Source organism: Acanthochromis polyacanthus, chromosome 16, assembly GCF_021347895.1.
Source record: "Acanthochromis polyacanthus isolate Apoly-LR-REF ecotype Palm Island chromosome 16, KAUST_Apoly_ChrSc, whole genome shotgun sequence".
Classification (NCBI taxonomy): Eukaryota; Metazoa; Chordata; class Actinopteri; family Pomacentridae; genus Acanthochromis; species Acanthochromis polyacanthus.
Window position 1 is genome coordinate 13,935,640 of NC_067128.1, and position 27,447 is coordinate 13,963,086.

Here is a 27,447-nt window from a genome sequence, read left to right on the forward strand (position 1 = left end):
AAGCTGCCACGTCCAGTTACTAGTGCTAATGTCCAACTATTCATCTCACCCACCTTGATTTTGGCTATCAAGGCGTCGATGGCGGCCTCCAGCTCCTGGACCTGCTTGCTCATCTCCTTCTTGCCCTCTTTCAGTCCTCCCACCACCTCGTTGAAGCGGTCCATCCTCTTCTTCAGGCTACGCACTTTGACTAGCCCGTCGATTCTAAAACACAAACACCAACACTTAAGCAAAGTTCACATCACACCAATTCCTGCAGCCGTTCATTGGCTACTTGCGAGTTTAAGAACCGATTATAAAAAAGCGCTTATATCTGCAGTCAGCTGACTCCTGAGGGCGATCGCTGTTTGAGATCTCTCTCAGGGCCTTACTAATAGTACATCTTGTCATCATAAGTTACCAGGCCTTTGCCGTTCAGGCCCTCGGCTGTGGAGCTCCCTGTCCGAAGATCTCCAACAAACAAACTCAACATCAGCTTTTAAATCTGTTCTTCAAACTTACTTAAATCATTTAGTTTTTTTATTTCCTAAATTCTGCTTCTTGTGACTTCTACTTTAGGTTTTAATCATAAAGCACTTAGTATCTTCATTTATGAGTAGCTTTACAAATGTAATTTATCATTATTCGGCTCTAATTACAGATTCATTGTGTTGAGCCAATTTGAATTACTTTACAGGCTGCTTGTGAAAGTCTCAACTTATAAAACATCACAACTTCTTTCTTGATTATATCTTGTATTATTAACGCGAGTCTACAAAGTTATTGCACCTTAACTTATCAAATAAATGGCGTTTAGCAATTATACAGCAGTCTTTGAAATATAGGAGTGGAAGTACAAAGCAGCAGAAAGGTATCTCAAAATTATACTGAACTACAGTAACTGAGTAAATGTAGTTTGTTTCTATTACAGTTTTTGTCTTGAGCTTTTATATTTAAAGAAGTACTTAGAATTAGGATTACCTTGAATCCTATAACAGGAGGATATGTTTTTCAAAAATGGTATCATACAATCATCAATTCCACATTGATCTCTCTTGCAATGATTGTACTATGGGGCCTCCCATCCGTCAAACATCTCGATAGAGTTTGGCTAACTTATGGATCTTCAATCAATATGTACGATTGGATTACGAAAGCCTAAAAACTCTGGTGTCTCTCCTCGATGGTACTGTCATGGATTATGTTTAATTTAACTTAAACATCTTGAATAGGCATGTATTTGGGCACTTGCTTGTGTATGCCATCACATCTTTTGTTTTGTCTATTTCCCATAATTCTCAGGATACATTTTCCTTCTGTTAACCGAACACGGTCTGCACTGTCCTGATCAAGCTCTCCTTGAGGGTGATCGTGAACCTCTTCATCACTGCAGACAGTATTGTTAGCTCCATTTCTCAGAGGTGTGATCTTTATGTCTTGTCCTCCATTAGTGGAAACGTGACTGTTGTTAATATTTTGATTCAGGTGTGAGGGTTTTATGACCACCCAAGTGCTTCAGCTGTGAGTCATGTAATGCTGTCTGTGAGGAAAACTAATGGGACTCTATTAGATCCTCCGTCTGACCCACATCTTTCAGACTCGATGTTCCTGGTTTCTAATGGAGCCTTTCTACAGCCTCAAAGCACAAACCAAGATAACCAGGCTTTCTGACTTCATAAAAACTTTCTAAAGAGCCACAGAAGTCTTGATATAACTTTTTGCACAGGCTAAATAGAACTGTTCATGACAAGTAACCTGATCGTGATGTGGGCGACCATTTAACCTCTGTATTAGCTGATGTTGAGCAGCTGCATTTATTTAGAAGCAAGTCAACATCTGAAAGGTTTCAAAGAGATTAATATGGCCAACGCAAGCAAAGTACAATGCTTCATATTAAGGTGTGTAAAAAAAACATTTACAAAGTCCTACCAAATGACTAGACACGCGACACTAGACATTTAGACGCCTTTAGGTAACACACATATTAATGGTAAGTCCACCATCAACACAGATGTCAAAAATCCACATATATTCATACATAGTTTGTTATTTCGAAAGATGACAATAAATGGCATTCAACACTGCAAGATTATGAACTACTGCCTTTACTTGGCCAACTTTGATGGGCTTTCTGAAATGCCCCAAATTGGTAGCACTATTACTGGCGGTGCTAACTGATAATAGTTCAACTTTAAGTTTGTAAATGTTCAATAAACATTAACTACCAATGAAAGTTCATACAGTTGCTGCATAATGTCGTTCCTGAAATATTTACTTTTGTATTTAGGCAATGTTGTGGATTAGCCTGCCAAGAGGATCATTGCTTTTAAGGGAGCCAGTCATTCCCGTGAACTACACCGAGGTGTGCGCAAAGCAAAATTTGATTCCCAAAGCCTCTACAAATGTTCCTTCAAAGTACGCCTGGCTCTTTCAGTGTGCTATGTGGGGACGTCTGTTAAAGGATCCACATGCCACCATGAGTAATGATGAATAATCCAAGTCTTGTGACATGAGGAATCAATGGGATGAGGACTGGCAGTTTGTCCAGTTTACGGTCAACTCAGTTAGGCTGTATGTGGATACTCACTTTAGATAAGGGGGATGCAAAAAAAAAAAAAAAAAAAAAATCAATAAACTCAGGAAATTTGCACAACAAATGCATTTGAAACTCATCTTACTGTGTTATATGCTTTTTAATAATTTCTTCGTAAATTAAAAACTGTATGTTTGCAAGTTTATTTGACTTTTTGACATCTGTACTGATGATAGGCTAACTATTCATATACATGAATGTTCTGTAGGAATAAAGCATTTTCACGAGCATTCGGTAATACCTCATTAATAGTTCAAAAATACACAGCAATCTTCTAGAACAACCTACAAATATTATCCAACATCTCGTAAGGGCTTATTAATATTTAAAATTAAGTATTACATTCCTAATTTTATTTATATGTGACAGTGCAGCTGACTGGTAAATGTTAATGCCAGTCAGAGAGTTGAAAATCAAAAGCCATTCCAACTCACTAACAGGTAAGCAAACTGCAGCAGGCAGCCATTAAATGCTGGTAATCTTGTTTGTTGCTGTAAAAAGGTCACCTAGCAGTCAGTTTGGCAGCCAATAAAGCTCCATTTACTCTGCCTGCTCCATTGCAGAGGCCACTAATTACTCGCACAGTAATCTCAATCATGGTTTGGGCTCAGACACTTGATTCAGTGTAATTAGTTTTGATGATGACTCCATGTTTAAAGTTGCTGCTCAGGCGCATCAAATAAAGTGTTCACGACTCCTCCAACTGTCTAATAAATGACAGCTGACTTCAACTGACTGCTGCAGCTGCAAACTAGAGGGTTATGAACACATTTAAATCTGAACATACTGACTTGATTTAAGGTGACATTTTTTTGAGCATTTTTCAAGCCACAATGTAATATTATTTTGCTTGAAAAGAGCACATTTCACTAGTTAGAGTATTTTGTGCTGTTTCTAGTATGGTTGACAGTACAATGCACTAAAGCAGGGGTGTCAAACATGTGGCCCGTAGGCCAAAACCGGATTGCCTGAGGGTCCGCGGGACAATGTTGTAAAAGTGTAAAAATTACAGAGAAGGCATTAATTGCGAATTGTAAATTTGTAAAACTATAAGTTTAAAATAATTTTGAGACCATGACAAGTTGCTTTGATCAAAAAATAAAACACTAGATTGCTTATTGTTGTTTTATCATCTTGTCATTGTTGGAATATTCTGCCTTGTTTTTGTTGTTTTTTGTCGTTTTGTCGTATTCTCACGCTTTTGTTTTTTGTCTTTCCTTAATGTCTCGATAGTGTTTTTTGTCTTATTTGTGCCATTTTGTGTTTTGCTTTATCCGTTGTTCTGTGTATTGTTGTTGTCATTTTGTAATTTTTTTGTTGCTTGTGCCGTTTGTCTGTTTTTTGGCGTTTTGTTCCTCATGTTTGTCAGTTTTGTCTTGTTTGTGTCATTTATGTAATTTTTTGTCTCGTTTTTGTCGTTTGTCCATTTTTTTGTCGCTTTGGAACTTAGCCCAATTTTTTGTCTCTTTTGTTTTGTTTCATGTCGTTTGCCTCATTTGTTGTCATTTTGTTTCTCAGTTTTGCAATATTTTGTTTTGTTTTTGTTGTTTTTTGTCTGACTTGTGTCCTTTTATTCAGAAACTAAAATACTAAATTGTTCAGTTCCAGATGACTAAATGTTTTGTGCCTTTGTAGAACCACTATGATCTGTAAGTTGTAATGTGTAAATGATAAACTGAAGCATCATGTTGAAATTTAATTTATTTTTCTTAAGAAATTTGAGGTTGTTTGCACTGAAACAAAGGAAAAGTTCAAAGTTACCATTATTTATAGGTTATTATGCTATGATTTACCGGCCCAGCCCACTTGAGATCAAATTGGGCTGAATGTGGCCCCTGAACCAAAATGAGTTTGACACTCCTGCACTAAGGTGTCAGTTCACTTGTCTAGGACTTACTGGCTTCATAGCAAGAATTGTAAAATATTTGTGACTTGACAATACTTGCTATGTCTTTAGCATGATCACTTGTTGCTTCACTAAATCTCAAATTCTGCCCAAACTCCGCCCCACTCATTATCACGCTCCCCAGCCTCTGTAATCACACTCCACCACATCGACAGCACACGTAAACACAGTCACACAACCTGTTAGCATGGACCAGCAGGATGCCAGATCAGATGCAAAAAACCGTGCAGAAGAGAAAAAAAACTCTCTTCCCCACCTGCATTCTTTATCCACCCTCTCACCTGCCTCCCCTTAGGGTTTCTGTTGTTTATCGTCAAAATATCGGAGGTAATAAGCAGAGCTGCACGTGCCGCCAGGCGAGTGTCTCTGAGGTAAAGTGTGTGTCTGTGTGTGCGCGCGGCAGGCAAACCGACACTGCCGAGCTGTGAAAGTGGCAGATAATAGAGAAGAAGAAGAAGAGGAGGAGGAGGAGAAAGATAAGGACGAAGGAGCGAGGAGGTGAATGTAATGAGGAAAAGAAGGCAGAGTGAACGGGAAGGAGGGAAAGGAAGATACACAGAAAAGATGGACATGAGCAAAGGGAAAGGGGGAAGTGTGAAGGTGAGAGAAAGATGGAGGAGAAACGAAAGAAAAAAGAGAAGGTTAAAATGAAAATGAAGCAGGGAAGAAAGAAAAAAATGAGGAAGCAAAAAGAAGCAAAGGTTGAAAGATCTGAGGACTGCAGGGAGAGGAAAAAAGAACATCAAGAGAAGGAGGGTAAGAGGACAGCAAGGAAGCAGAGAAATGGCAGATGGGAGGATGAAAGAAAACAAAGAAAGGGGGAAAGTGGTTGGATTAAACAGAAAAGACGGCAGAACAAAGTAAGAAAAGACAAAAGGAAAAGGAGGCACAGAATAGGAAAAGAGTAGGAGGATGAAGCAATAAAAAGGATGAAGAAAGAATGGAAGTATGCAGAGAAAGAAAGAAAAGACCCACCGAGGCTTGTGCTTCTTCCTGCAGAGCCACATCCGGACCGTCTTCTGCATCATGATGCAGGCGCCGGCTCGGTACAAAATCTTGTTCTTCACTGAGAGACAGAAAAAAAGAGGAAAAAGAAAAAAAAATTAATTTTCTGCAGTCTTAACCTCGAACCTAAAGGGGATGAGGTTGGATGTGTGAGCTAAAATGCTGTCAAAACTGAGTTGGGGCCAAAAACAGACTTTTAGAGGTCTAACTGTCCCATACAAGATGTTATATTTTAGAAATGCATCACCTTTGAAGAGAATATTTATTGAAAAGTTCCAGGAGGGTCTACCTGCAGAACCCAAGTCTGCTAGCCAGTAGGAAACTATGGCTGCCAGTAGTTTTAGACTGAACAGGTTTTCATTATTATTTTAGACAAGAACTAAGCATTTAGATTTCCAATTAGCAGTCAGTTTATCCAAATGCACCTATTACAAAACATTTTCAGCAGCTATGGCCCCAGCAGGTCAGAGTCTGTCAGCCCTTTGAGAACAGTTGTGCCGCTACAAGCCCTGTGGCAACTTAGAGCAGGCTCTGATGTTCAAAGCATTTTTCCTGATATAATTCCCTCCGAATGATAAAACTTGGTTTCAGGTATTAGATATGATATTTGATGTTGCCGGTTTGCATTTAGCATAAAATAAATCTCTACTTTTCTCTTGCCTTTGTGTTTTGATCTCAAATTCAAATGTCTAAAGTCACAAAAACACCAATTTCTCTCTATTGTGAACAAACTTTTGAAGTGGAGTCCTGTTTACAGAGACATCTCATTTCAACTCCTCATTTGGGTAATGTGCTCTGAATTGCTTTTGTGCTGATATATTCCTTTTCTGCAGACTATGAGTCATCTTGTCGGCAAGTATTTTGGTTTCTCCACAGACATTCATGGCACCATCTACAAATGTCAACTCCCAAGCACTTGTTGCATTCAAATCATCACACTCACACCTCTGCGCTTCACTGTCAGGATGATGTATTCACTGTGGTGGTCCTGACATAAAATGATGGAGTCCATCTGAGCTGAAGAATGTGCTCCAAGACATTCCCTTTGTGAAATGACTTATTGTCCATTCATCCACTTTCTGGGACGTGAACCAGGGATCTTCTAGCTGTGAGGCGAAAATGCTAACCACCAAGCCACTGTGCAGCCAACTGACTTATTGCCCGACAAAATCATCACTGGATTGAGGAAACAGTGCTCCTGCTACTGATAGATTTCATAACTGGTGAAACTGACACAAACTACACTGTAATAACACAGAAAATGGGCTTAATATGAAGCTAAGGCAGACCAGGCTCAAAGGGTGTCGGCCTGATGCTCTTCTGTGACATTCCTAGCCTGACTCCAGGTAGAGGCCCTATTTCCTGTCTCCAAACAGAAGAAAATAATCACAACTCATAACGAGTTTACAAATTTTGTCATTATAAAAAATGTCCTGTCATCCCCCTTGATGCTCTGAATTCTATTCCAACAATTTAATTTGCACTTGCACGCTAACGTGGTTTACAATCTGTTGTGTTTGCAGAAATTCTTGATTTCTTCACCAAGTGCTGCTATTTGCGATTCAATTCCACCCCTTTGCAAGCCCGTGGACAACATAGATGCCTTTTCTGTCTTGCCAGTGAGGCAAGTTTGAATTGAATTGAAGTGAGAAAATTAGAGGGAGGGAAAAAAAAAAAAAAAGGAGGGAGGGCTGGAGAGATGAACTGTGAAAGATAAATAGAGACAGAGATCGATAACATCGCTGCTCGCTGCCAAATTCATTTCATCTTGTTATGACCTCAGAATATGTAACTTCTACCATCAATAACAGGATGATGAATTAATGACTTTGCATTTACTGAGCAGAGGGCACCGACTGGTTACAGCACATGCATTCAAAATCAAATGTTGTCAAACTATTGCCTTTATACGTGCTGCTACTGTAACATCGCACACCTTGTGGATTGGAAATTTATGTTCAATTGGATATGATGATATGCTTTGGCAACATTTGACAAATTGAAGAGTGGCAGACAGAACGAGGAAGGAAAGAAAGGGATAGACGGAGGAGTAATAGAATGAACAGAAGAGAGAGAAATGACCAGAATAAGAGAGCGCTGAAAGCAGATCGAGGCAGGCAGAGAGAGAAGTGTTATGATAGCAGCCTGTAGTGACTGACACGAACTCTCCTCAGACGCCGCAGTGATAAACACAAGACAGCAGACAGATACCACTCCTCCAGGAGCACAACCCCACATTATTACCAGCAGTCTGCCTCCGCCGCACAGCCTCTCTGCCGCACATATACCGCCCATGGTTTGTTTTGCTGCTGTGCTCTGCTCCGTCCACAGGGCCTCTGGGTATTATTGTGAGCCATCTGTGCATACTGATCCATCTCTTGTTTGCATGATCGGATTTCCAACATGTCTGCCCGCATAAAAGCAGAGAGTAACGGCTGAGGATGTATGTAGACTCACTTCATCCTCTATGCGCTGTTTAAGTGCCTTTGTTTCATAGCGAAGTAATCATCCGATGCTGAACTCCTCTTTAACCTCTGTCTGCAATGCCCCCTTGTGTGCATGCGCCGACGTCAAAAACACAACCTGCTGTCATTTTTAACACCCCTCTGGTGTTCTTAGCTGGTCTGTGTTGTCTTTGCGCTGTTAGCTGTCACGGCAATATCGCCTCTTAGCCCAAAAGGAGACCATTCATCAGAGCCATAAACTGTAGAAGCAGAAAGAATGGCTAGGTCCTTGAACTAATCATGTGTATCTGGTTCAGTCTGTAAACTTAACAAAATCGAAGCTTGAAATCATTATATTTCATCAAATTTGCTTCATTTTGCGTGTCTGATTTGAAAATTCGCTGAAAATAATGCGCACTCCTCAGTAGCTGTCAAGCCATCAGTCTCATTGTCAGACTTAACAAGAACCAATAGCCACGAAATAAAGAAACCTCTTGGCTGAATGGGGATGAACTGCAGGCTGTGCTGACACAGAGCAAAAAGGTGACAAATATGGAACCAAGCTACAGACGTAAATAGTAAAATATCTACATAGTATGTAATGTTCCCACTTGTTCCGCTATTTGTAACACCTGTAGGCACTTGAATCCACATTTTTATTAAAGTACTTTTACTCTGTTTTAAAGTAAAATATATGATCAAAGAAATGTTTTGAGATTTAGTGACTTTGTTTTACTGCCTAAAAGATGTCTGTTTTCTCTCTGCTTTCATCTACGGTTCTGTTTCTACAGAGGTGCAGGACTTCAAAATGCAGTGAAAAAAGAGCTCATAGTGAGTAGAAATGTGACGGGAGAAAACACTCAAACTGCTTGGGGATGGTTAAAGCATACAATGTCATCTCGTATGCATTATTTGCCCTTTTTTACTAGACTGCTCATTGTTGTTTTATCATCTTGTCATTTTTGGAATATTTTGCCTTGTTTTTGTCGTTTGTCGTATGTCACACGTTTTTGTTTTTTGTCTCGATTGTGTTTTTTGTCTTATTTTTGCCATTTTGTGTTTTGCTTTATTCGTTGTTTTGTGTATTGTTGTTGTCATTTTGTATTTTTTTGTTTTGCTTGTGCCGTTTGTCTATTTTTTTGGCGTTTTGTTATTATTATTATGATCAGTTTATTTAAAAAGGGACCATGTACAATATTAAACATAAATGTTTCCATTTGATGCATTGTACCAGAGTTAGCTTTAAGCTAATTTCCATCTAATTTCCATCACAACATTACAATGTCTTTTGTTCCTCATGTTTGTCAATTTTGTCTCGTTTATGTCATTTATGTATGTATGTATAACATTTATGTATGTTTTTTCAGCAGCCCCTGCTGTGTGGGTCCTTGTTTACACATGAGACAAGTTGCCTATTAACCAAAATGAATGTCGTGCAAAGGGAGATCTCTAAATTACCCACAACGTATAAGCTACAAGTACGACATATTAGAAGCATGTAAATTCATAAAAGTATCTTCTAAACCAGCTTGTAGATTTTATTACAACCAAGTGCACGTTAAAAGGCATGTAACACTCTTTGAACATTCACTTTGACCACCAAAAGATGATTTACAACCAGAGTAAAAAGAAAAAAATGTTATACACCAGGCATCTTTTTCATTAATTTTCATCCGCCTAAAAATGTGTATTCAGTGTCCTACATTTTCACGCAGATAAATAAATTAGGCAATGAATCCTGATACATTTAAAGGTGTCAAAGCCGTGCCTGTGATTTGACATAAGAAGCTGATGAATTAGAGGATTTTTAAATTCAGGCAAAAATGGGCGGACGGGGTTTAAATGAATGCTGTGTGTGTTCACAGTAATTGCTGCAAACAACACAACACTGCTGATAGTTTGGCTGCTCAAGGTCTAATCTTTTTTATTTCATTACGTATTTTTGAGGCGTATTTGCCTTTTACAGCTGAAGGGAGACAGAAAAGGGAAAAGAAAAATGGGATGACATGCAGCAAAGTGAATCCAACCCGGGTCACTGTTCCGAGTCTAAAGCCTCAACACACGGTGCTCTGACTACATATGACTATATTATGAAAATTTCTTCCTCTGACTTTTTTCTGGCAGTCGTTTGTATGGATGGGTGTCGTGCATTGCACAATGAAAAGCAGATAGCCTGGCGAGATACTGATAAAAAGTGAACAAACAGAGTAAAATACCTGCAAAAAGTTGTGCTTCTCAAAAAGCTCAATAAATCAAGGAAGCCATTTGCTTTGGGGAAATACTATGACCTTGAGCTGTGAGATTTCAGCTCTTTAAGGGTCCAGTGGTAACAAAGCAACTGTATGTGCTCATTCATCAACTTACACTGACTTTATATCTCAGAGAGAACAGAAAGCTATTATTATCAGGGGTGTTTGTATATTTTTGGGGCTTTTCAGATTCAGACATTTCCACTGCCTGGTGATGCTGTATATCTCTACTGACAGCTACGGATTCACACATTCCATCACTTTTCTCCCGAGTCCAATCGATGCCCTGAGGGTGTTTGCTTTCTAAATCTCTGGTCTGATGAGAACAGATGCCGCTTACGTTTGATGACAGACAGAGCGCACCACTGGACCTTCTTCCAGCGGCTGTGGATGAGCCACTTGTTGACCTTCTTCACCAGCTCCGCCAGGTGGTCTGGATCCGACTTCATGATCTGGTCAAACTCTGCAAACTGGACACGGCAAAGAGACAGAGTCAGAGCTGTGACTGAACACCAGAAGTGAAATTTATTTTCACCTCCGAGGAATTCTAGGATGAAGCGGGCAGCATTCCACATGTGTTTGTGACTAAAATCTAACAGATTTTGTTCCTATTTTCTTTTCGTGAAAACCTACATTGGATGATAAAATACAGAATAGATTTACATTTTGTTGACTTTCTACACATTTTCATATAGTTATGTGCATTTCAAGCACTGCTGAATTATATTTTCTACTTGATACAAACAGAAAAAACACCTATATTGTCATAAAGCCATGCCCCTCACTGTTATGTAACAGGCAGCTGGATATATCAGAGGAAGATAAATTGGTTGAGCAAAATCTGTGACAGCTACATATTTTCATTTTCCAATGACATATATCATCGCAGCACCAAGTCATAACAGCAGGTTTTTAAAAATGTGATGTTTTAGATTCCACTGCTGTCAAAGCAAATAAAGGCCAGAAGCAGAGATGTGTATTTATTTAAGCTGCACTGAAATTGTTTTCTTTTAATCATTTATGTCTGTCTGAATGGGACAGCGTAAACTCGATGGTTGAGGCTTAGACCCAGAGAAAGGTTTGAGTTCCACCGAGAAAGACCCTTAACAATATTTGCTCCAGGGACACCTTATCATGGCTGCCCCTGCGCTTTGACCCCCACTAGAACATGAGAAAAGAGAATTTCACGGTGCTGTAATGTGTTTGTGACAAATAAAGGCTTCTTATTCTCTTGTAACAAAGCCAAGGGTCACAGCACGCTGCCGAAAGCTTTCTAACACTTAGTGCTCCTGATTTGAAAGTCTGCTGAGAGCTGCTCCGTGACACTGCACCTAACATTTGTTGTTGTGTTGTGGTTGTGTCCTCTGATTTCCAGACCTTGAGAATCGACTGCTGCTGCCTTACTAATGAAAGAAACTGCTGAATTCACTGTTATTTTCTCTGCGTCTGTGTCTCCTCGTTGCCTGATTTCTAACAACACTGAAGTGCGTCGGGCTCTCGTGTTTCAAGGGTCTGAAGCCTCGCACCATCACATTAAAGCCTCTAACAGTCTGAAAAAGATTTCTAGGACTGTGGTCTGGCCTCAGTAAACACACCAAAACCCAGGGTTGACACAATAGCTAAAGCCTAAAACTTACTTTATGCCACCTAACATTTTGTAAACTTGGAAATTCCTACCATTTGTGACTCCTTGCAGGTGAAAACAATTATTTACAAGTGGTATTGTGTCTACATTGGAGGGCACTGTTGCCTTCTGATCCTGTAGCGAAAAGACTAATGAGTGCAGCTAACAGAGGACTCAAGTATTTATTTATTCCTCTGAGGTAAGTCTATGCTGTCAGAGTAACAGTTTGTCCTGCACAGTGTGTACCGAGGTCCTCTGAAACAAACACATGAACTTCCATGAAGTCCCTCTTGGAAACCGCATGTCGAAACCAAATGTGATGAATTATTCATCTGGTGGAGAAATAAAAAACCCCATCTGTTGGCTCCGGTTCGTTGAAAAATCTCATCTCACCTCACCTCGGCAGCCACAATGACTAATGCGCATTCCCTCTGAATGTATCGTCTTTCTTTAGGGGAACAATACCTATATTAGCCAGTGCGAAGGGGGAATAGGGCAGGCTTTCAAAAAGTCTCACCTTCCCCGGCCGGAAAAACACTCTGGTCAGGCCGAACTTGTAGTCATTCTCATTCAGTCCCAGGGCTTTGAACAAAGCCTGTAACACAAACGCACAGGCTAAGCGTGGAAAGATGGCTCCATTAAAATGATAAGAGCGTGGGGCCGCAGCTGAGGCTGAGAGGACTGACCTTGCAGAAGAGGCGAGGGTCGAGGCGGGTGAGTTTGGGAGGCATGTACTTCTGGTACATGTTGTAGAGCTCGTGGAAGGGAGCTCTGGAGGGGAAGCCACCCTGCATCAAGTCCAGCACGGACACCATACCTGCAGAAAGAGCCACAGAGACAGGAAGTCAATAGGCAGCTTGAAGTCCACCACTGGACTTAGTTTAGTCACAAGATAATCAGGCCAACAGCTACAACTTACTCCCTGATAACATACAAGAACTGTTCAAGAGTAAAATGGCATATTATGAATTAAGAACAACTTTTCAATTTAAAAGCCAAAGATTGCTTGAAAAGTATGAGAATGTGTGAAAGTAAATGTGTTCTGGAGAGGTACGAAAGTATAAGGTTTGATGTAAACAGAAAACAGTAAGATATGAGATGTACAGATACTCATTCTCAGATTTGATTTAGGTTTTGGATTCGGTTTGGTTGTTGTTGTTTTTGGGTGTTTACAGTATTGTTCTTTTGTGTCTTGGACTGGAAATCAGACTTTCGGCAGTTATCAAATGCTAAAATATTGAGAAATGGCATCAAATGTCAAATTTAAATTCTTGCATTCCAATTCAATTTCAAATTTTGTCCATTGTCGGCAATTTATAGGCAACATGTTTGATTAGTGGGTCAGTGTGGTCTTTCTGGATGGAGTTTGCACGTTCTCCCTTGTATACAGCTGCAGTAGTTTCCTCCCATAGTCCACAGACATGTATATATAAGGTTAAGTGGTGATTGTAAATGTGCTGTTAGTGTTAATGTGAGTGTCTTTGTGTTAGCCCTGTGATGAAATCTGTTCATGGTGTAACTCTGGAGCCTATCCGAGCCCATTTATAGCACAACAAGGCACAGGTGAGGTTCATGAGAATGGTAAATGTATGCTCCTAAAGGAAAGGCGGAGTAATTAAAATTTTTACTAGCTTCAAAGTAAGACAATCACAAAAATGTTTGTAATTATTCAAAGGAAAGAATGAACATATAAAATATACCAGAGTGAGTGTGTTTTAAAAATGTCAACCTCATTGTGATGCTACTGGAAAAGTAAGAGCAACACAAAAGTCAATGGGGATCTGGGATCCATGAATGTTTGTACCAAAGTCTGTGCCAAAACATTTATGAGAGGATTTCACTGAATAACTGCAAAGTCTGATCTGTCGGTGGCACTGGAAGAAAAGAGATAACCATAGACTTTACAGCCTCATTTCTGGGAATGTGGATGTCTGAAATGAATAGCTGTGTAGATATTTCACACAGAGCATCCGGTGCTTCTTTAGATATTTCAGTCTGAAATGTCAAAGCGTTTGTCCAAACAGCCAACAACAATTCTCAGTCTAACATAGGCATTTATTTTTGGACACCAAAACATGCCAGCAGGTTTGAAAGGCATACCATTAAAAAAAAAAAAAAAAGAGCCAAAATCGCACCATTTATCAGAACCACAAACTGTAACAAAAAAAGGAAAAAAAAAAGTCAACTTTTCAACTTTCCAGTGATCCTTGAACGTGTGTGGAAGTCTCAGTTAAGCCGGAAAAAATTAAATCTAAGCCTCAAATGTGACAAAACTTAAGGAACTTTTTGGCTGAACTGCAGGCTGTGTTTACTCAGAGCAGAGAGGAGACAAGTATGTAAGCAAATTAAGAATGTAAGTAATAAAATATCAATAGTATGTAGAGTCGTCACTGGAAACATCTGTGGGCATTTGAAAAAAGTTGCAATTGTTCATATAATTTAATTTAATTTATGGCATCATAACTATGTAGCAGACACTTAAGTTCTCTCTCCTTCTAGTCATGGTTGTACCGTTTCCACAGAGGAGCGGGACTTTATACTCCAGTGAAAAATGAGACCACAGTGAGTAAAAACGTGACAAACAGAACACGACTTTGAGGTTTACACGGTTTAAAGGACAACAGGACAGATTCCTTAAACATCAGTACATGAAGGCAGGTAAAATTCAGCAACATCCGAGCCAAAAGACACATACAAAAAAAACCAAAAACAGGATGTAAGCTCATGCTGACGCTAAACACTACATATCCAGCGATGCACTTTGTAAAAAAGACTGACTTTGGAAGAAGCAAATCAAAGCAGCAAAGCACAGCTGAATAGCTGAGTCATAGTAGGCTGCATGCCAATTAGCATAATTTTTCCGCCTTTCTTGCACAACTTTGTGACCCTTTTTGTCTGTTCTGACTGTGTTTATGCTGTCAGGACTTTCCATGCTGTTCTGCCTGACACATTACATTAATTTGTTTATTCAGACCCCCTGTAAACACAGATGATTGGCCATCTTTGAAGCATTGTTAGTCGCCTCATTCTGCTTTGAAACCTCAAATCAAAGGGCTCATTTTCAAACCTCTTTCATAGCGGACACATGCTGCTAATTGCCGGTCATTCATCCTCGCAGCTGGGTTTCTAACTGTCCTTAAGTTGCTTCAGAGCTTATGACCTCTTCCCAGTGATATTTCCTCCATCCCCTCCACAATATAAAGCACACTCAGCCTCGCAAGATTGGATAACAAATAAAATCACAGCGCATAAGGAGCTTCCATGTGTCGACACATCCGGATACACCGCTAACCACTGCACTCTGAAATTGAAAGTTCACAATTTCTTTACTCTGTTGTCTCCAGTCGACTAGAGCGCATAGAGTTGTATTTCTTGTTTGCCAAATATGAGCAAAATAACTGCATTAGAAAGATTCTTTGAAAACATCAGCAGCAGCAACTTGATGATTGCGCAGTAAGCATTTAAAAGTCAACTGAAGGAGCAGCATTTTCCAGATTTGCGACGCAGACTTTTATGGGCTTCAAAAATGAAGGAATTAAACCAATGAATGATCTTCATTTACACAGCGCTTCTTACAATAAAAGATGCCCAGAGGTAGAGTTGATTCAGTGGATTCACGTGATTTAAGTGAAGGGATTTTGGCTGTTTTGTTAATGAAGTTATTCTTCAATCAATCAATCAAAGTTTATTTTTATAGCCCTTTGCAACAGCCCAAATGGTGACCAAAGTGCTTCACAGTAAAACAAGAAAATGGCTTAAAAACACTACAGTAACTTAAAACAGGACATACAATCACACTCGCACTTACACTTACGGGCAAATTCAGAATAATCAATTACCCTCCTCAGCATGTTTTTGGACTGTGGGAGGAAACCGCAGTACCCAGAAGAAACGCACACATGCACTGGGAGAACATGCAAACTCCATGCAGAAAGATCCCAGGCTTTCTTGCAAAACGGTTCATTTTAAAAACTGCTTAACGTATGACCATGACATATACTAGATAAGACACGACATTAAACACAAAATGTATTTATCTTCATTGAGTAAGATTATATGTATGTTTCTAGTAAAATAATACTGTACATTATACATGATGTCTGCATAAACCTTACAGTGAAGATCCCAATAAATACTGACACAATCGCACTGATGTGTTAATTGCAAAAAGTCTGATTAGTCAGGAGCAGAAGTGGTTTTAAATATCAACAGCTATGTATAGATTGTGTGGATTAAAGTGCACAAGAAGCCTTAATATCCTTTACAATAATGTGCTACATGCTGACAATCTGGCAGCCAACTCATTCAAATACGCACTAATTAAGGTCAGAGCATGCGATGGAATAGTGGCATTAAGATGTGCCAGAGACCAAAACATCCCCCTAAGACCCCCTAACCGGCTGTTTTTATCCTCCTGGGTGTCTCTTCTGCTCCCTTGCAGAAAGTCTATTCTAACATGAGCACAGCATCAACATGAGAGCATGTAAAGACATGCATGTCCTATTAATGAGGTACCACTTGTGTCGAGCAGAAAGGTATAAAGCGCTTCATTCCACTCAAGGACTTTCTCTGCCTTCTGCCCCTTGATAACAAAATTTCCCTCTCGTGTATTCAGATAAAGCAGAAACTTGTAGAGCGTCGGCCTTGAGCTGCATGTAACTCATATCAGGCTGCCATTTGTAATTGTCGCACAGTTTCCCAAAGGAAATGGTGTAGAAAAAAAAAAATCTTGATATCATATTTAATTAAGACCTAACCCTTCACAGTTACATCAAGGCAATTTTCCGAAGTATGGATTTTCACCTCAGAGCCCTTTTGGGGAGTCTGCATTAACAACTGATCCATGAATGTGTGGCGGAAAAAAAACCTGTTACTTCACTGCGAGAAAGATTCAACTTGTTCTAGCCAAGTAGTCATGTGAACTGGAGTTCCTGAACATTTTATCCTAGTATTAGTCTTCCTCCACTGGTTTCTTGTAAAATCACTCATGGTTATTAAATCCTGCTCCTAACTTACGAGGTATTACACAGCTTCAATATGTCTCTGATTTACTTAAGCTCTCTAAGCCTGTCTGTACGTTCTGCTCACAGAAACGAGCTCCAGGCTGCTCAGGTCAGAGAATCCTGCCCCATCTCAGGTAAGATTAAATCTACGTCTCGTTTTCTGTGTTTCAAACCACAGTGGGAAAGTTGTTTCTGGTGTTGCTGAACATCCCATTTTGGGCCTGACTGTGTCACGTTGGTACACAGAGGTCTCCCACGTCTATTCCAAACTATCAGCGCTTCGATTCTCAGTCCAATAAAACTGATAAAGAGCTCGGCTGGGTGCAGTATCTGAGCATCGAGTTTGTGTGGATGAAAGCAAAAATCTCTGAGGATATTAAACCTGAGCTCATAATTTCTTCTCCTCTAAACCTGAGGGAGGGAGGAAGGAAGCATCTCTCACTGAGTTTTTGCATTGGGCAAAGGGAAAGGTTTAAGAAACCAGTGTCATATGTGTACAGACAGAGCATATACAGAAAGAAGGCATTGGACACTGGCAGTAAGTTAACAAACATGTTGTCGAGTTAAGATTTAATTATCAGCTGCAGATGGAAAATGTTCAGTGTTATTTATATCAACTTTGCAGTTAATCATTTTACCAAATGTAAAAGTTCCTTTTAGACCTTTATTACAATGAAAAATGTTTTATGTGAAACTTTTTATGTGAAATATTAAATATATTACCGCAGAATACATTGTGAAATCATTAATTATGACTTTTTTTTAAAAAAAGTCTTTAAATGAAAAATGTTTCCCTTAAATCAAGGTTTAAATTTTACATGTCCCTTTGCAGTGGTGCAGTGGTGTAAAAACCTGAATTCTTCCTCCACCATTTATCGACACTGAATTTTATCTAAAGTTACATCCACTGCGTGGTCTCCTCCTGGAGTTTTGTGCTCCTCTAGTTCACAGCAATCATCACTTTAAACCTTTCCAGGCATTTTATTTATTTCATTAATTTTTGGACAGAGTTTGTTCACTGATGTTTTTGCGTCATATCTGTATTTGTATGACCTCTGAGGCGTGAGGGTTACGGAATAGCAACAAAAGAGCAATTTCATCCCTGAGTTTGCCCTTAAGGCAGCACTTCTCCCTGGATTTGATGCCGTTTTACAGACTGAGAGGAGGCTCTGCTTTAAAAGCTAAAGTCAGGGAACAGAAATCTCAGTAGAAAACACCAAAGAGCGCCTGAAAGACTGGAGGATTATTGACTCCAGCTGTACTCTGCAGGATGCCTACTGATGCATATCTGTAGCTGTCTTAAAGTCAGTATAAATCTCCTGCAGAGGTGGATATATGCACTGCTACACCTCTACCTTTGTTGGAATGGTGAATGGATTGATACAAATTTGTTTATTCTCCAATACGGGGTAGCCGTATTTCTGTAGTTGTCACACTTCAGTGCCTTTAATGAATGTTGGATTGCCGGCATATTGTTGTTCACTTTATTAGTGATGGGATTTCTAGGCTCATAACTGCCAATACAAATGAAAGGCTCCTCTGCTTGTACGTTTGGATGGTGCATCATCCCTGTCCTCAAAGCTCATATGAATAATCCACATTTAATCATCTACTGTTCTCTGCTACCTCAGTCAACCCAAGGGGCAGATCAAGACTGCAGGATACAGGAGGAACAAATGAATAAAAAAGTGAACCTTCAACTTAAATTACTTTGTCAGTTTTTTTTAATATATTTTGAATTTGAGGTATTTTTCTGCCTGTGTTCTACATTTTTAATGATACAAACACATACTTCCTAAAACCACTGCAGCACACCCTTGGTATTTTCCTGCAGGTGCATTTTAGAAACAAGTCGTGCTTGTTCGTTGTAAATGTTTTGGATGGTGAGTCACTGCTGATGCACTCCATCTCTGTTTGTCCTTGATTCCACATTTTCCTGTTTGTTAAAGAGGTTTACTGGCATTTTGCATGTATTTACAGTTTATCTTTTCTGTCTGTGTGGAAAAACAGGAAGAACAGGATGTAGCAATGGAAGATGTGTTTAATGCACTGAGGGGAAAGATCATAAGAGATGAGGAGGGAAGGCTAGCAGAAGTCACAGATCGTATATAAAAGATTGATGTAGCAACCTAGCCTAGCCGCGCTAGACAACCCACGGCAACGAATTTAATTCTCTGCCAGGGTCGACAACAGTCGTTGAGCTCCATTAGCACCGACTCTGAATAATCTTTCTGTTAACATGTCTGTAATATACTTGAGCTTCACCCATTGACTGTATAGATAAGGCTTCACCGAACTACCGCATCCTCTGATTTCCGGCGCTCTAGGAGCCTATTCATTGCGCTGATTGGTTGTATACCTACCCAATTGCTGCAGAGTGATTTGATAGACAACTTTTTAGCCCGCCTTCCTCCCTGTCGAGCGTGCCTAGACCCTTGCGTCTTCAGGGCATGGGTCTAGCGCGGCTAGGCTAGTAGCAACCTGCTCTGCAAAGTGAAACCAATGCAGAGTGCCTTAAGTGCAGTACCACTGAACCCCACTAGGTGCTGGCTCCAAAAAGTTATGGTTCCCATAGACTACAATTAGATTTCTGGAGGTCCATTTGAAAATAACGCTATTATTCACTTAAAATTTTAATTAGATTTTACTAGGTATTAAAATATGGATCTTCGATCAAATCAACAAACAGCTAAAAATTATTTAGCACTTTTTCCGTCCTTAACCTTTTTTCATTTTCTCTATAATATCTATAAACATCAGTAACATAGTGATATTTTGCTGATATTAATACAAAAAAAGTGTAATTGTTCAGTCAGTGATTGAAAAAGAACAAATTACTATCTGTAAAAATACAGATTGTTCATGTGGAGTGCTATTCGCAGTTCTGGTCTGTTCTTTTTTGTATAGCATACCAGTATATTAATATTTTTGCTCTTTAATTTTACTAGTTACGGTTATTCAACAAATAAAAGAAAATCTGCAAATTGTTGCAAAAAATACAGTTAATAATTGTAATTTTGTGTTAATTTTGTGTAGTCGTGAACATTTCAGCTAAAATGTGAGGACAGAAAATAAAGATGGACTTGTTTTCTATAGGGGACAATTAGTGCTGCCTTACTAACTGCTGTTTCAGATAGATGATACTGTAATATTGGTTTGTAAATGCTCACTCAGGCACAAACTGTATCAGATGATGTAATTACTACTAGCACAGGAGTGAAGTGACATTTACAGGTTATGGCTCTGCTCCTGAAATGCCAAAACTGCCGTACGACACAACTTTAGTTAACTTTACACTGTTGAGTCAGAAAAAAATGAAAAAAAACAAAACAAAAAAATTTCGATTTAACTGTGATAACTTCAACTATCAGTTCAGCTGCCCATTACTGATACATGTGGTCACTTTGTGTGATTTTGGAACTGGCTGGGTGCAGGTGGTTTAATCCCTTTTGCTACGCAACTTTGAAAATTTCCGAAGAAAGGATATGCTATCGCGCTCTAACTTCCTCAGAGAAGTTCTGAACCAGATGTTTGGTTTTTTTTGCTCCATCACAACAGCAGCATCTCCACATACCGAGGACACAGCAACATGGTCAAAGTACGGCTTCTCCCTCCACCGTTACGCCAGCGTTGGAGACCAAATCTGTGTCTGATGTTTGTTACTGTGACTGAATCTAAGATCTTTAATTTAATGAATTTCACTGAGATGGTTTTACAACTTTGGACTAATTATTTAAACCACAGAATGTTAATTTAATTCACATTTTTAAGGCACCGAAAGATGCTTGTGCCATTAATTGATCCTAAAATGTCTGTTTTCAAAGGGCATGTAAATTAATCTCTCAGTGACACATTATATTAAGTTAGTGGAACAACAGGTGTAAAGTGCTGTCAGGACTGGATCTTTAAGAGGTTCAGACGAAAAAAGATATCAAATATATCTTCTCCCAAGCTGACCATAAATATCTTGACTAGCGTTAAATAAACCAGTCTTCTGAAATCACAGACCTGAGCACTGCAGCTGGGAGAGAATCTGAGCTCCTTCAAAGTGGTGGCTGACCATCTTCAGGTTGGGCTTAATGCAGCGAATAAAACTGGAGCCCTGGAGGAGTGAAGGAGGGACAGAGTGGAGAAAGAAAAGGAAGCAGAGACACAAACGGAAACAGAAGTGATTACACTAATAGCAGGAACCACAACCTGCATCAGACTTTCAAGGCATCCATCACGTCAGACTCAGGACAGGATGCATTGCGCCTCACAGGTGAGACAGGAACGGTATGCGTTTGTCTCTCAGGAGATATAACGAGCTGCATCACAGGAAGTCTGAGCTTTACAGCAGCTCTGGGGTTTGTAATAAAAAGTCATCACTGTGGAACAGAAAAAGAACTAACACTGACCGTGCTGCGTAGCTTGTCCAAGAGAATATTCAGCTGGGTCTGCAGAGAGAAACACAAAGGAAGAGCCATTACTATTTGTATTATACAATCAAAGCAATCAGAAAATACAGATCGAAGTTGAGAAACTTGAAAGAGTTGAGCCAAAGAAATACAATTAGTGGTGAATGCCCAACATCCTACAAGACGGTACGTGCTGTGCATGATGAAGTAACACGCATACAAACCCAAAAATTTTGGCTTTAACATCATATGTTTACTACTAGACTATATTTACTATGATATTCTTTCAAATAATATATGCACACATACCAAATATCAAGTTCATTACACTTGAAGTAATGGGGGGAATAACCCTAAACTTTACCCCCAAGGAAAGGCTCTCTCTAAGTATTCAGCTAACCTAATGGTGCCAATGGGTTTGCTGACCTACAGCAGCCATAAACCCAATTCTTGTCATGAATTACCTTGAAGAAAAACTTCAATACAGTTAATGTAACTGTGCAAATTCCTAAATCTGTAATTGCTTCTTTAGTTATGAATGTTTAAAGTTTAGCCTTCAGAGCTAAATTGCTTCAGTTTAGATTCCCTCTGAGCTTCAGTAATCTCTTCTTTTTCACTGGATTTGGTTGAAATTTGGACTGAACATCCAGAAAATTTTGAATTTGTAAGGAAACTGTTGTTGCTAAAAGTTTTATAACCAAATCAATCACAATGAATATATTTTTTTTTATCAGACAGAACAATTTTCAGTTTTCAAAAGTCTGATTTCACTTTCTTGGAACCAAATTTTGTCCCTGTGAGGTTTAATAAAACTCTATCATGCCCAGTTGTGATTTCATTGTCAAGGTGCACAAAGCCAGGAACGGTGAGAATTAAAACATGAAATTGCATGAGCTGTCTCAGTAAACAGAGCTACAAGAAAGAATGACACACCCCAAGGTACATTTTTTTCACAATTTTTTTCAATTTGTAATTGCCAATTAAATCACAGTATCCGAAAATTCAAACCCGCTATGATTATTTGGTGTGCACTTACTTCACAAGGACTTAAAACTTTACCAATAATTTCTCTAAAACAGTCGACTGTTTGCAGAACAGATGTGAGGTCAAACACATACATGATGAACTTGAGGTTGAAAACTCCTGATGTTATTATACATAACTGCAGTGGCAGTCGGCACTCTAGTCCAGCTTGGACTAGCATCTGTCCCTGATCGAGCTTTGGTAAACAAAAGTCTTTCAGTTTGATATGTATTAGCAGGAATCCTCTTCTGCGGGTGGCACAGTTTGAGACGAGTTACTTCTTTACATTTATTGTGACTCACTTAGAATTAGAGCTGATTTTCTGGTTAAAAAAAAAAACACTACAAAGTTGCATTGTCAACAAATTTGTTAAATGGCTAAACAGTAACCACAAAGCTTTCACTTAAATTGTTTGTCTCAGCCAGCTCTGAGTTGCTCTCTCCTCTGGGCATTTCTAATTTTCCCATTTTTCCATCAGAAAATGCTGAAATATCTCATTTCTTTTCACATAACAAATTGATTCCAACTACAGTCAGGATAACAAACTAAAGTGCTTTCCTCACTTTTTCTTGTTCATTGAGTCGTTTTATTACTGAGGAACCATCAATATTCCGGCACAAGGTGACTGTAACTTTCCCTGCTTTCTTGACCCTTGGACTCCTCCTCATTATTGGCTGCCTGTCGTGTTGGTGAAGCATTATTCAAGCTTACTTTTATGAGTGACTGAGGGCATGGACAGCATCTGTGAAGGTAAATGTATGTAAATATATATTAGGGTGTCCAACGGAAGATAGATGAGTGTACAGTGAGGCCAAACGGTTGGCAGATGCGGAAACAGTGTCGATGGAACTATTAGCGCAACAGCAGTGTCCTTGTTTGTGCGCTAACATGTCTGGCAGAACCACAGAACCCAATCGAATTTCAAAACGATGTGCTTGGCGGATGTGGTAACCACAGCGGCTGAGTCCAAGCTGTACACCGTCTCGTTTTACTGGCCCTGACACCATCATTACCAGACCAGGAGAGGTTGTGCAGTCTATAAGGTGACCAGTCCTTACAAAGGAACAGCTCCAGGGTAAGAGGTGGTTTAGGTGTGGTGGCATTTAGCATTGCAAGGTCATGTGATAAGTTTAAGTCTAGAAAGCTGGCATTCATGTTTTCTACAGCAGTGAGTGTACTGGTCCAGATGCAGAAGCCTAGAGACACTTTTGGGGTGTCTGATTGAGCAATTTTCAGTGGAATAAAAGGGATTTGATGATGGAGGTTTATTTGCGAGAAACTGTACACATTTATAAACACCGCTGTAAATCTGTGGGCATCATCTATGATCCATCCATGACTCAAGTATACAAGGGTAGTGGACAGTTTACATGATCTTCTCTTCCTCCAAAACGAGACCATCAAATCTTCGCGTCACCCTATCAATTCAAACGTTTTTGAAATCTGTGTCCTGGTTATACATTGAAACAGCTAAGAAAGTGGTAAAAGCAGCAAGTAGATATGGTTCCATGAAACTACCAGTGGGGACATTTGATTTCAACATGTTGGTAAAGTGTGGAGAAAGATCCGGCTTCATGCTTAATATAATATATGAGATCCTGGCTGTTAAAGACTTACAGCAAGATGCTGTCAGTTTTCGAGGTATCCGGGGCTACTGGGGCAGTGGTCGCTCAGTTAAGACTCTGGGTTCCTGCCAAACATCCACACTTCCAAGCTGCCACTGTTGGACCCTTGTGCAAGACCCCTATTAACTCTTTCTGCTCCAGGCGTGCTGTTTAATGAGGCGACTTTCCACTGCAGGAGCTCGGGGCAGGCACAAGGTGGAACAAACATTTACAGGAACAGCACCATGACTGGCCCTTTCAGCCTCTCCGTTTCCATCGCACCACTGTTTCCATTGTGAACGCAACGTAGAGTCAGAGTGTATGAAAACAGCGTCATCCAGTTGTTTGAGCACGTAGCAATTAGGACGATGGAGGAGTTGACTACTACTGGATGAGGACATTGACAATTTGTCTTTTCAATATTTAAGCAATTAACATTTGCCTTGACTCTGTGTTTAACCAATCAGCACTGAGCCTGGCACAGCAGTTTTTCAGGGCAGCTCAGGAGTAATTACCTGGAAGCAGGTAGTTTATCTCCCCCAAAAATGCTGCTGAAGAAGTTCCTACAGGGATGGTTTTTGTTCTGTTGCTGACCCTGCACTCTGATCCTAACTTCCTAACAAAGTTGGGCTATATAAAGGCTAAATAGCTTAACTGCGCAATGTGCACGTAGATCTCGCCACTTCCTCTTCTTCTAAACCAAAGTAATGGTAAAGTCAGTCAACATCAAAGTGATGGACTATACGTTCTTTCTATAGAGCCACACTGCTAAAACATTTATGACAACTTGACAACATTTGTGACGGTTTGAGGAAAAAATGCAATTAAAAAAAACTATAGGATGTACTGAAATTGCCTCTTAAACACAGGCTCCTGACATGATTTACATCCTCTGAAGGTCTTTTTAAGCGGTCCTGTTCATGTGACGTGACAAACGACCTCTTCCCTGATCACAGACATCTCATAAATATGACTCGGTCAGGTCATATACTTTATGATGACTTTATAATTCAGGTTATCTTTCAAATTCAGGCTGAGTTATCAGCGGTGTCTGGGTGAGCCTTTGGAATAGGACATCCTTGTTATGATGTATTTGGTAGCTGAGTTGGGACAAAGCTACGGTGACTGGTTATAATGAAAACCTACGGGCCCGCCACGGCTCGCGATTTCCCTTCATTGCTCCATCCTGTACGCAGCGTCTCCCTCACCTCCACCGGCTCAGATTAATCACCGCTCATTTTCACCGTGCCCCTCTCTCTTCTGGGCCCAAAGCTCTGCTCCTGTCTGCCTTTCTGGATCCTCCTCTACACCTTTTGAACCTTAATCACAGCTCGGATAGACGGAGGGGGGGTAGGAGGGAACCGTTGGGTTGAACAAAACATTACAGGTAACAGCGCTCACAGGTAATAAGAACTCCATCTAGTCTGTATCGAGCAGAAATCCACTCTGAGACAAGCTCGGCACTAAAAATCCTCTCAAATAACTGCAGAATGTTTTCAGTGTAATGTTCCCTTGTACAACACCGTACAGACAGACAAATTCATCTCATATCGTCAGCGCTCGAGACTTCTGTAAGCTGTTTAGCATCAGGAAAACATCAGTTTTCAGCATTTTTACTGACATTTACTACCTGAAATGAAATGTTTTGGATTGATTTATACACAAGACATTTAAAATATCTGCTGTGAAATAAACAAACTGCCACGTGTCACAGAAACAAACAGACATTCTCCAAACTGCAGCAGTCAGGAAATGCTTCTGCCTGCTCTTTTCATGACCTTTATCTCAAGATTTAGATCACAAGCATGAGGAATTTCAAGGGACGTAAGCAAAGACTTCACAGGTTAAAATTCATTCTGACAGCAAGAAGAATGAGGAGAAAAATCATTGCAGCTCTGAAAGTTACTGCTCTGGCGCTCATAATATGACAATGTACGGAAGTTTGTGTAAACAGCTCACATGCAAATTTGGATTTTTGGACCAGATACAGCATTTAGGCTCCCAGCTGCTGGATGTTTTCCTTCCTTTCATTTTAACAGAATGAACTGACATTTGATGGACTATTTAAAACGTTGTTCTGATATGCGAGTTAACGAATCAGTTACCGAACAAAATAATCAGCAGATTCATCCATAATGAAAACAATTTTTAGCTGCATCTCTAGTTCAAATCTAGCAGGAAAAATCAGCTGAATCCCATCCTCTTCACATTGTTTCTGACAGAAAATGGTACAGAAAGCCTCTAGCTCGCAGAAAGATGAAATGCTGTGAGAATCCACACTGCAGTGGAGGATCTAATACTTCAGTGATGGACAGTGTCCATACAGTAACAGAGAGCATCTGAGCTGCATCCTGCATATAAATCATGTCCCTTCCCGCATGAAAGGAAGAAATATTTGTACATCAAACACACCAGTGTTCCTGTGAATTCCATAAAACAGCCCCTCTCTGCTTGTACTGTACACCTCGCTGCTCTCTGGCTCCAACTCTGATAACAGACCTGGCCATCACTCCCTCAGGTTATGTTTTTTTCTTTATTATTATATATATATATATATTTTTTTTTTTTTTGGAGACATGATTGAGTGGAGCCAAGCGCTGCGGTTCTTGGCTCACCTTGCCTTTGGTTAGGTGACACATTAGACCGCATATCAAGGTGAGAGGCTGAGCTGGATGAGTCACAGCGAGGGAGGGGGGGAAAAAAAAGAAGAAAAAAAAAACCTCTACACAACTCCAGCTGACAACAAAGACGCTGCTCTCTGTGTGCTCTAGTCTGGAACGCAGAGAAATTTCACAGAGAAAAGTGAAACTCTGTGTTGAAGAACGACTGTTTATTGTACGTGTCTCTGTGTCCCAATGAGGTCGATACTAACTTTTCAAAAGCCTATATTTTCTTTTCAACTAAAACGGAATTTTTTGATGACGACTCCCTAAATTTAGTTTGAATATTTGACTCATTGTGCATAAAAATCTAGTGGAAAACTGAAAAGCTGAGGACTGACTGCTTCATTCCGACCACAAGGACCAGAATTAGTCAGATGTATATTTGGTAACGCAGCTAGAACCAGCCCTGATTGTTAAAGGTGCTACATGTAGCAATGTGAAACAGCTCTATTTGTCACTATCATATAAAGAGAATTAGAATCAACATACATGGATGTGTTACTTTGATAAGTTGGTGTCATTTTTACAGTTTTAGAAAAATTAAGCAGGTGCCTTCTTACAGATTTGCAGACTTTGTGTTTGTGCTTTACTTCTGGTATTTGTTGTTTTTGCAGTCCACTGTAACTGTGTTGTATTTTTGCATGCAGACAGTGTATTTCATGGATTCACAGCTGCTACTCTGCTGCAGGCTTTAAGAATCCTATATCAAATAGACAGATTCGAGGTGCCATGTTCAACGTGTCAAATATCTGACATTTGGCCATATTTTGTATCTTTGGAAACTTTGAGATCACCATGAGATTTTATAATGTTATTTTTTGGATTTGTTTTGTGGATTTAAACAAGGTTTGGATACAAAGCATAAGCTTGTTTGTTATGAGGAAAAATAGAAGTACAGGAGGACATTGTTTGACTGAAATGCAGATATGACAGCTCGATACTGGGCACTTTTCAGAC

At 39.7% G+C, this 27,447-nt stretch overlaps 1 protein-coding gene across 5 annotated transcripts in view; it reads right to left on the reverse strand.

Annotated features, from left to right (window-relative positions):
- Nucleotides 1-27,447, reverse strand: part of LOC110962927 (unconventional myosin-VI) — a 206,092-nt gene that overhangs the window by 57,165 nt on the left and 121,480 nt on the right. For all 5 annotated transcript variants that reach the window (XM_051960537.1, XM_051960540.1, XM_051960539.1 and 2 more), the window contains exons 19-25: nucleotides 21,201-21,239; nucleotides 20,812-20,905; nucleotides 12,487-12,617; nucleotides 12,318-12,395; nucleotides 10,517-10,646; nucleotides 5,454-5,544; nucleotides 54-204 (exon numbers count right to left, since the gene is read on the reverse strand). In XM_051960537.1, coding sequence (XP_051816497.1) covers nucleotides 54-204; nucleotides 5,454-5,544; nucleotides 10,517-10,646; nucleotides 12,318-12,395; nucleotides 12,487-12,617; nucleotides 20,812-20,905; nucleotides 21,201-21,239 — 714 coding nt within the window. The remainder of the gene's footprint in view (nucleotides 1-53; nucleotides 205-5,453; nucleotides 5,545-10,516; nucleotides 10,647-12,317; nucleotides 12,396-12,486; nucleotides 12,618-20,811; nucleotides 20,906-21,200; nucleotides 21,240-27,447) is intronic.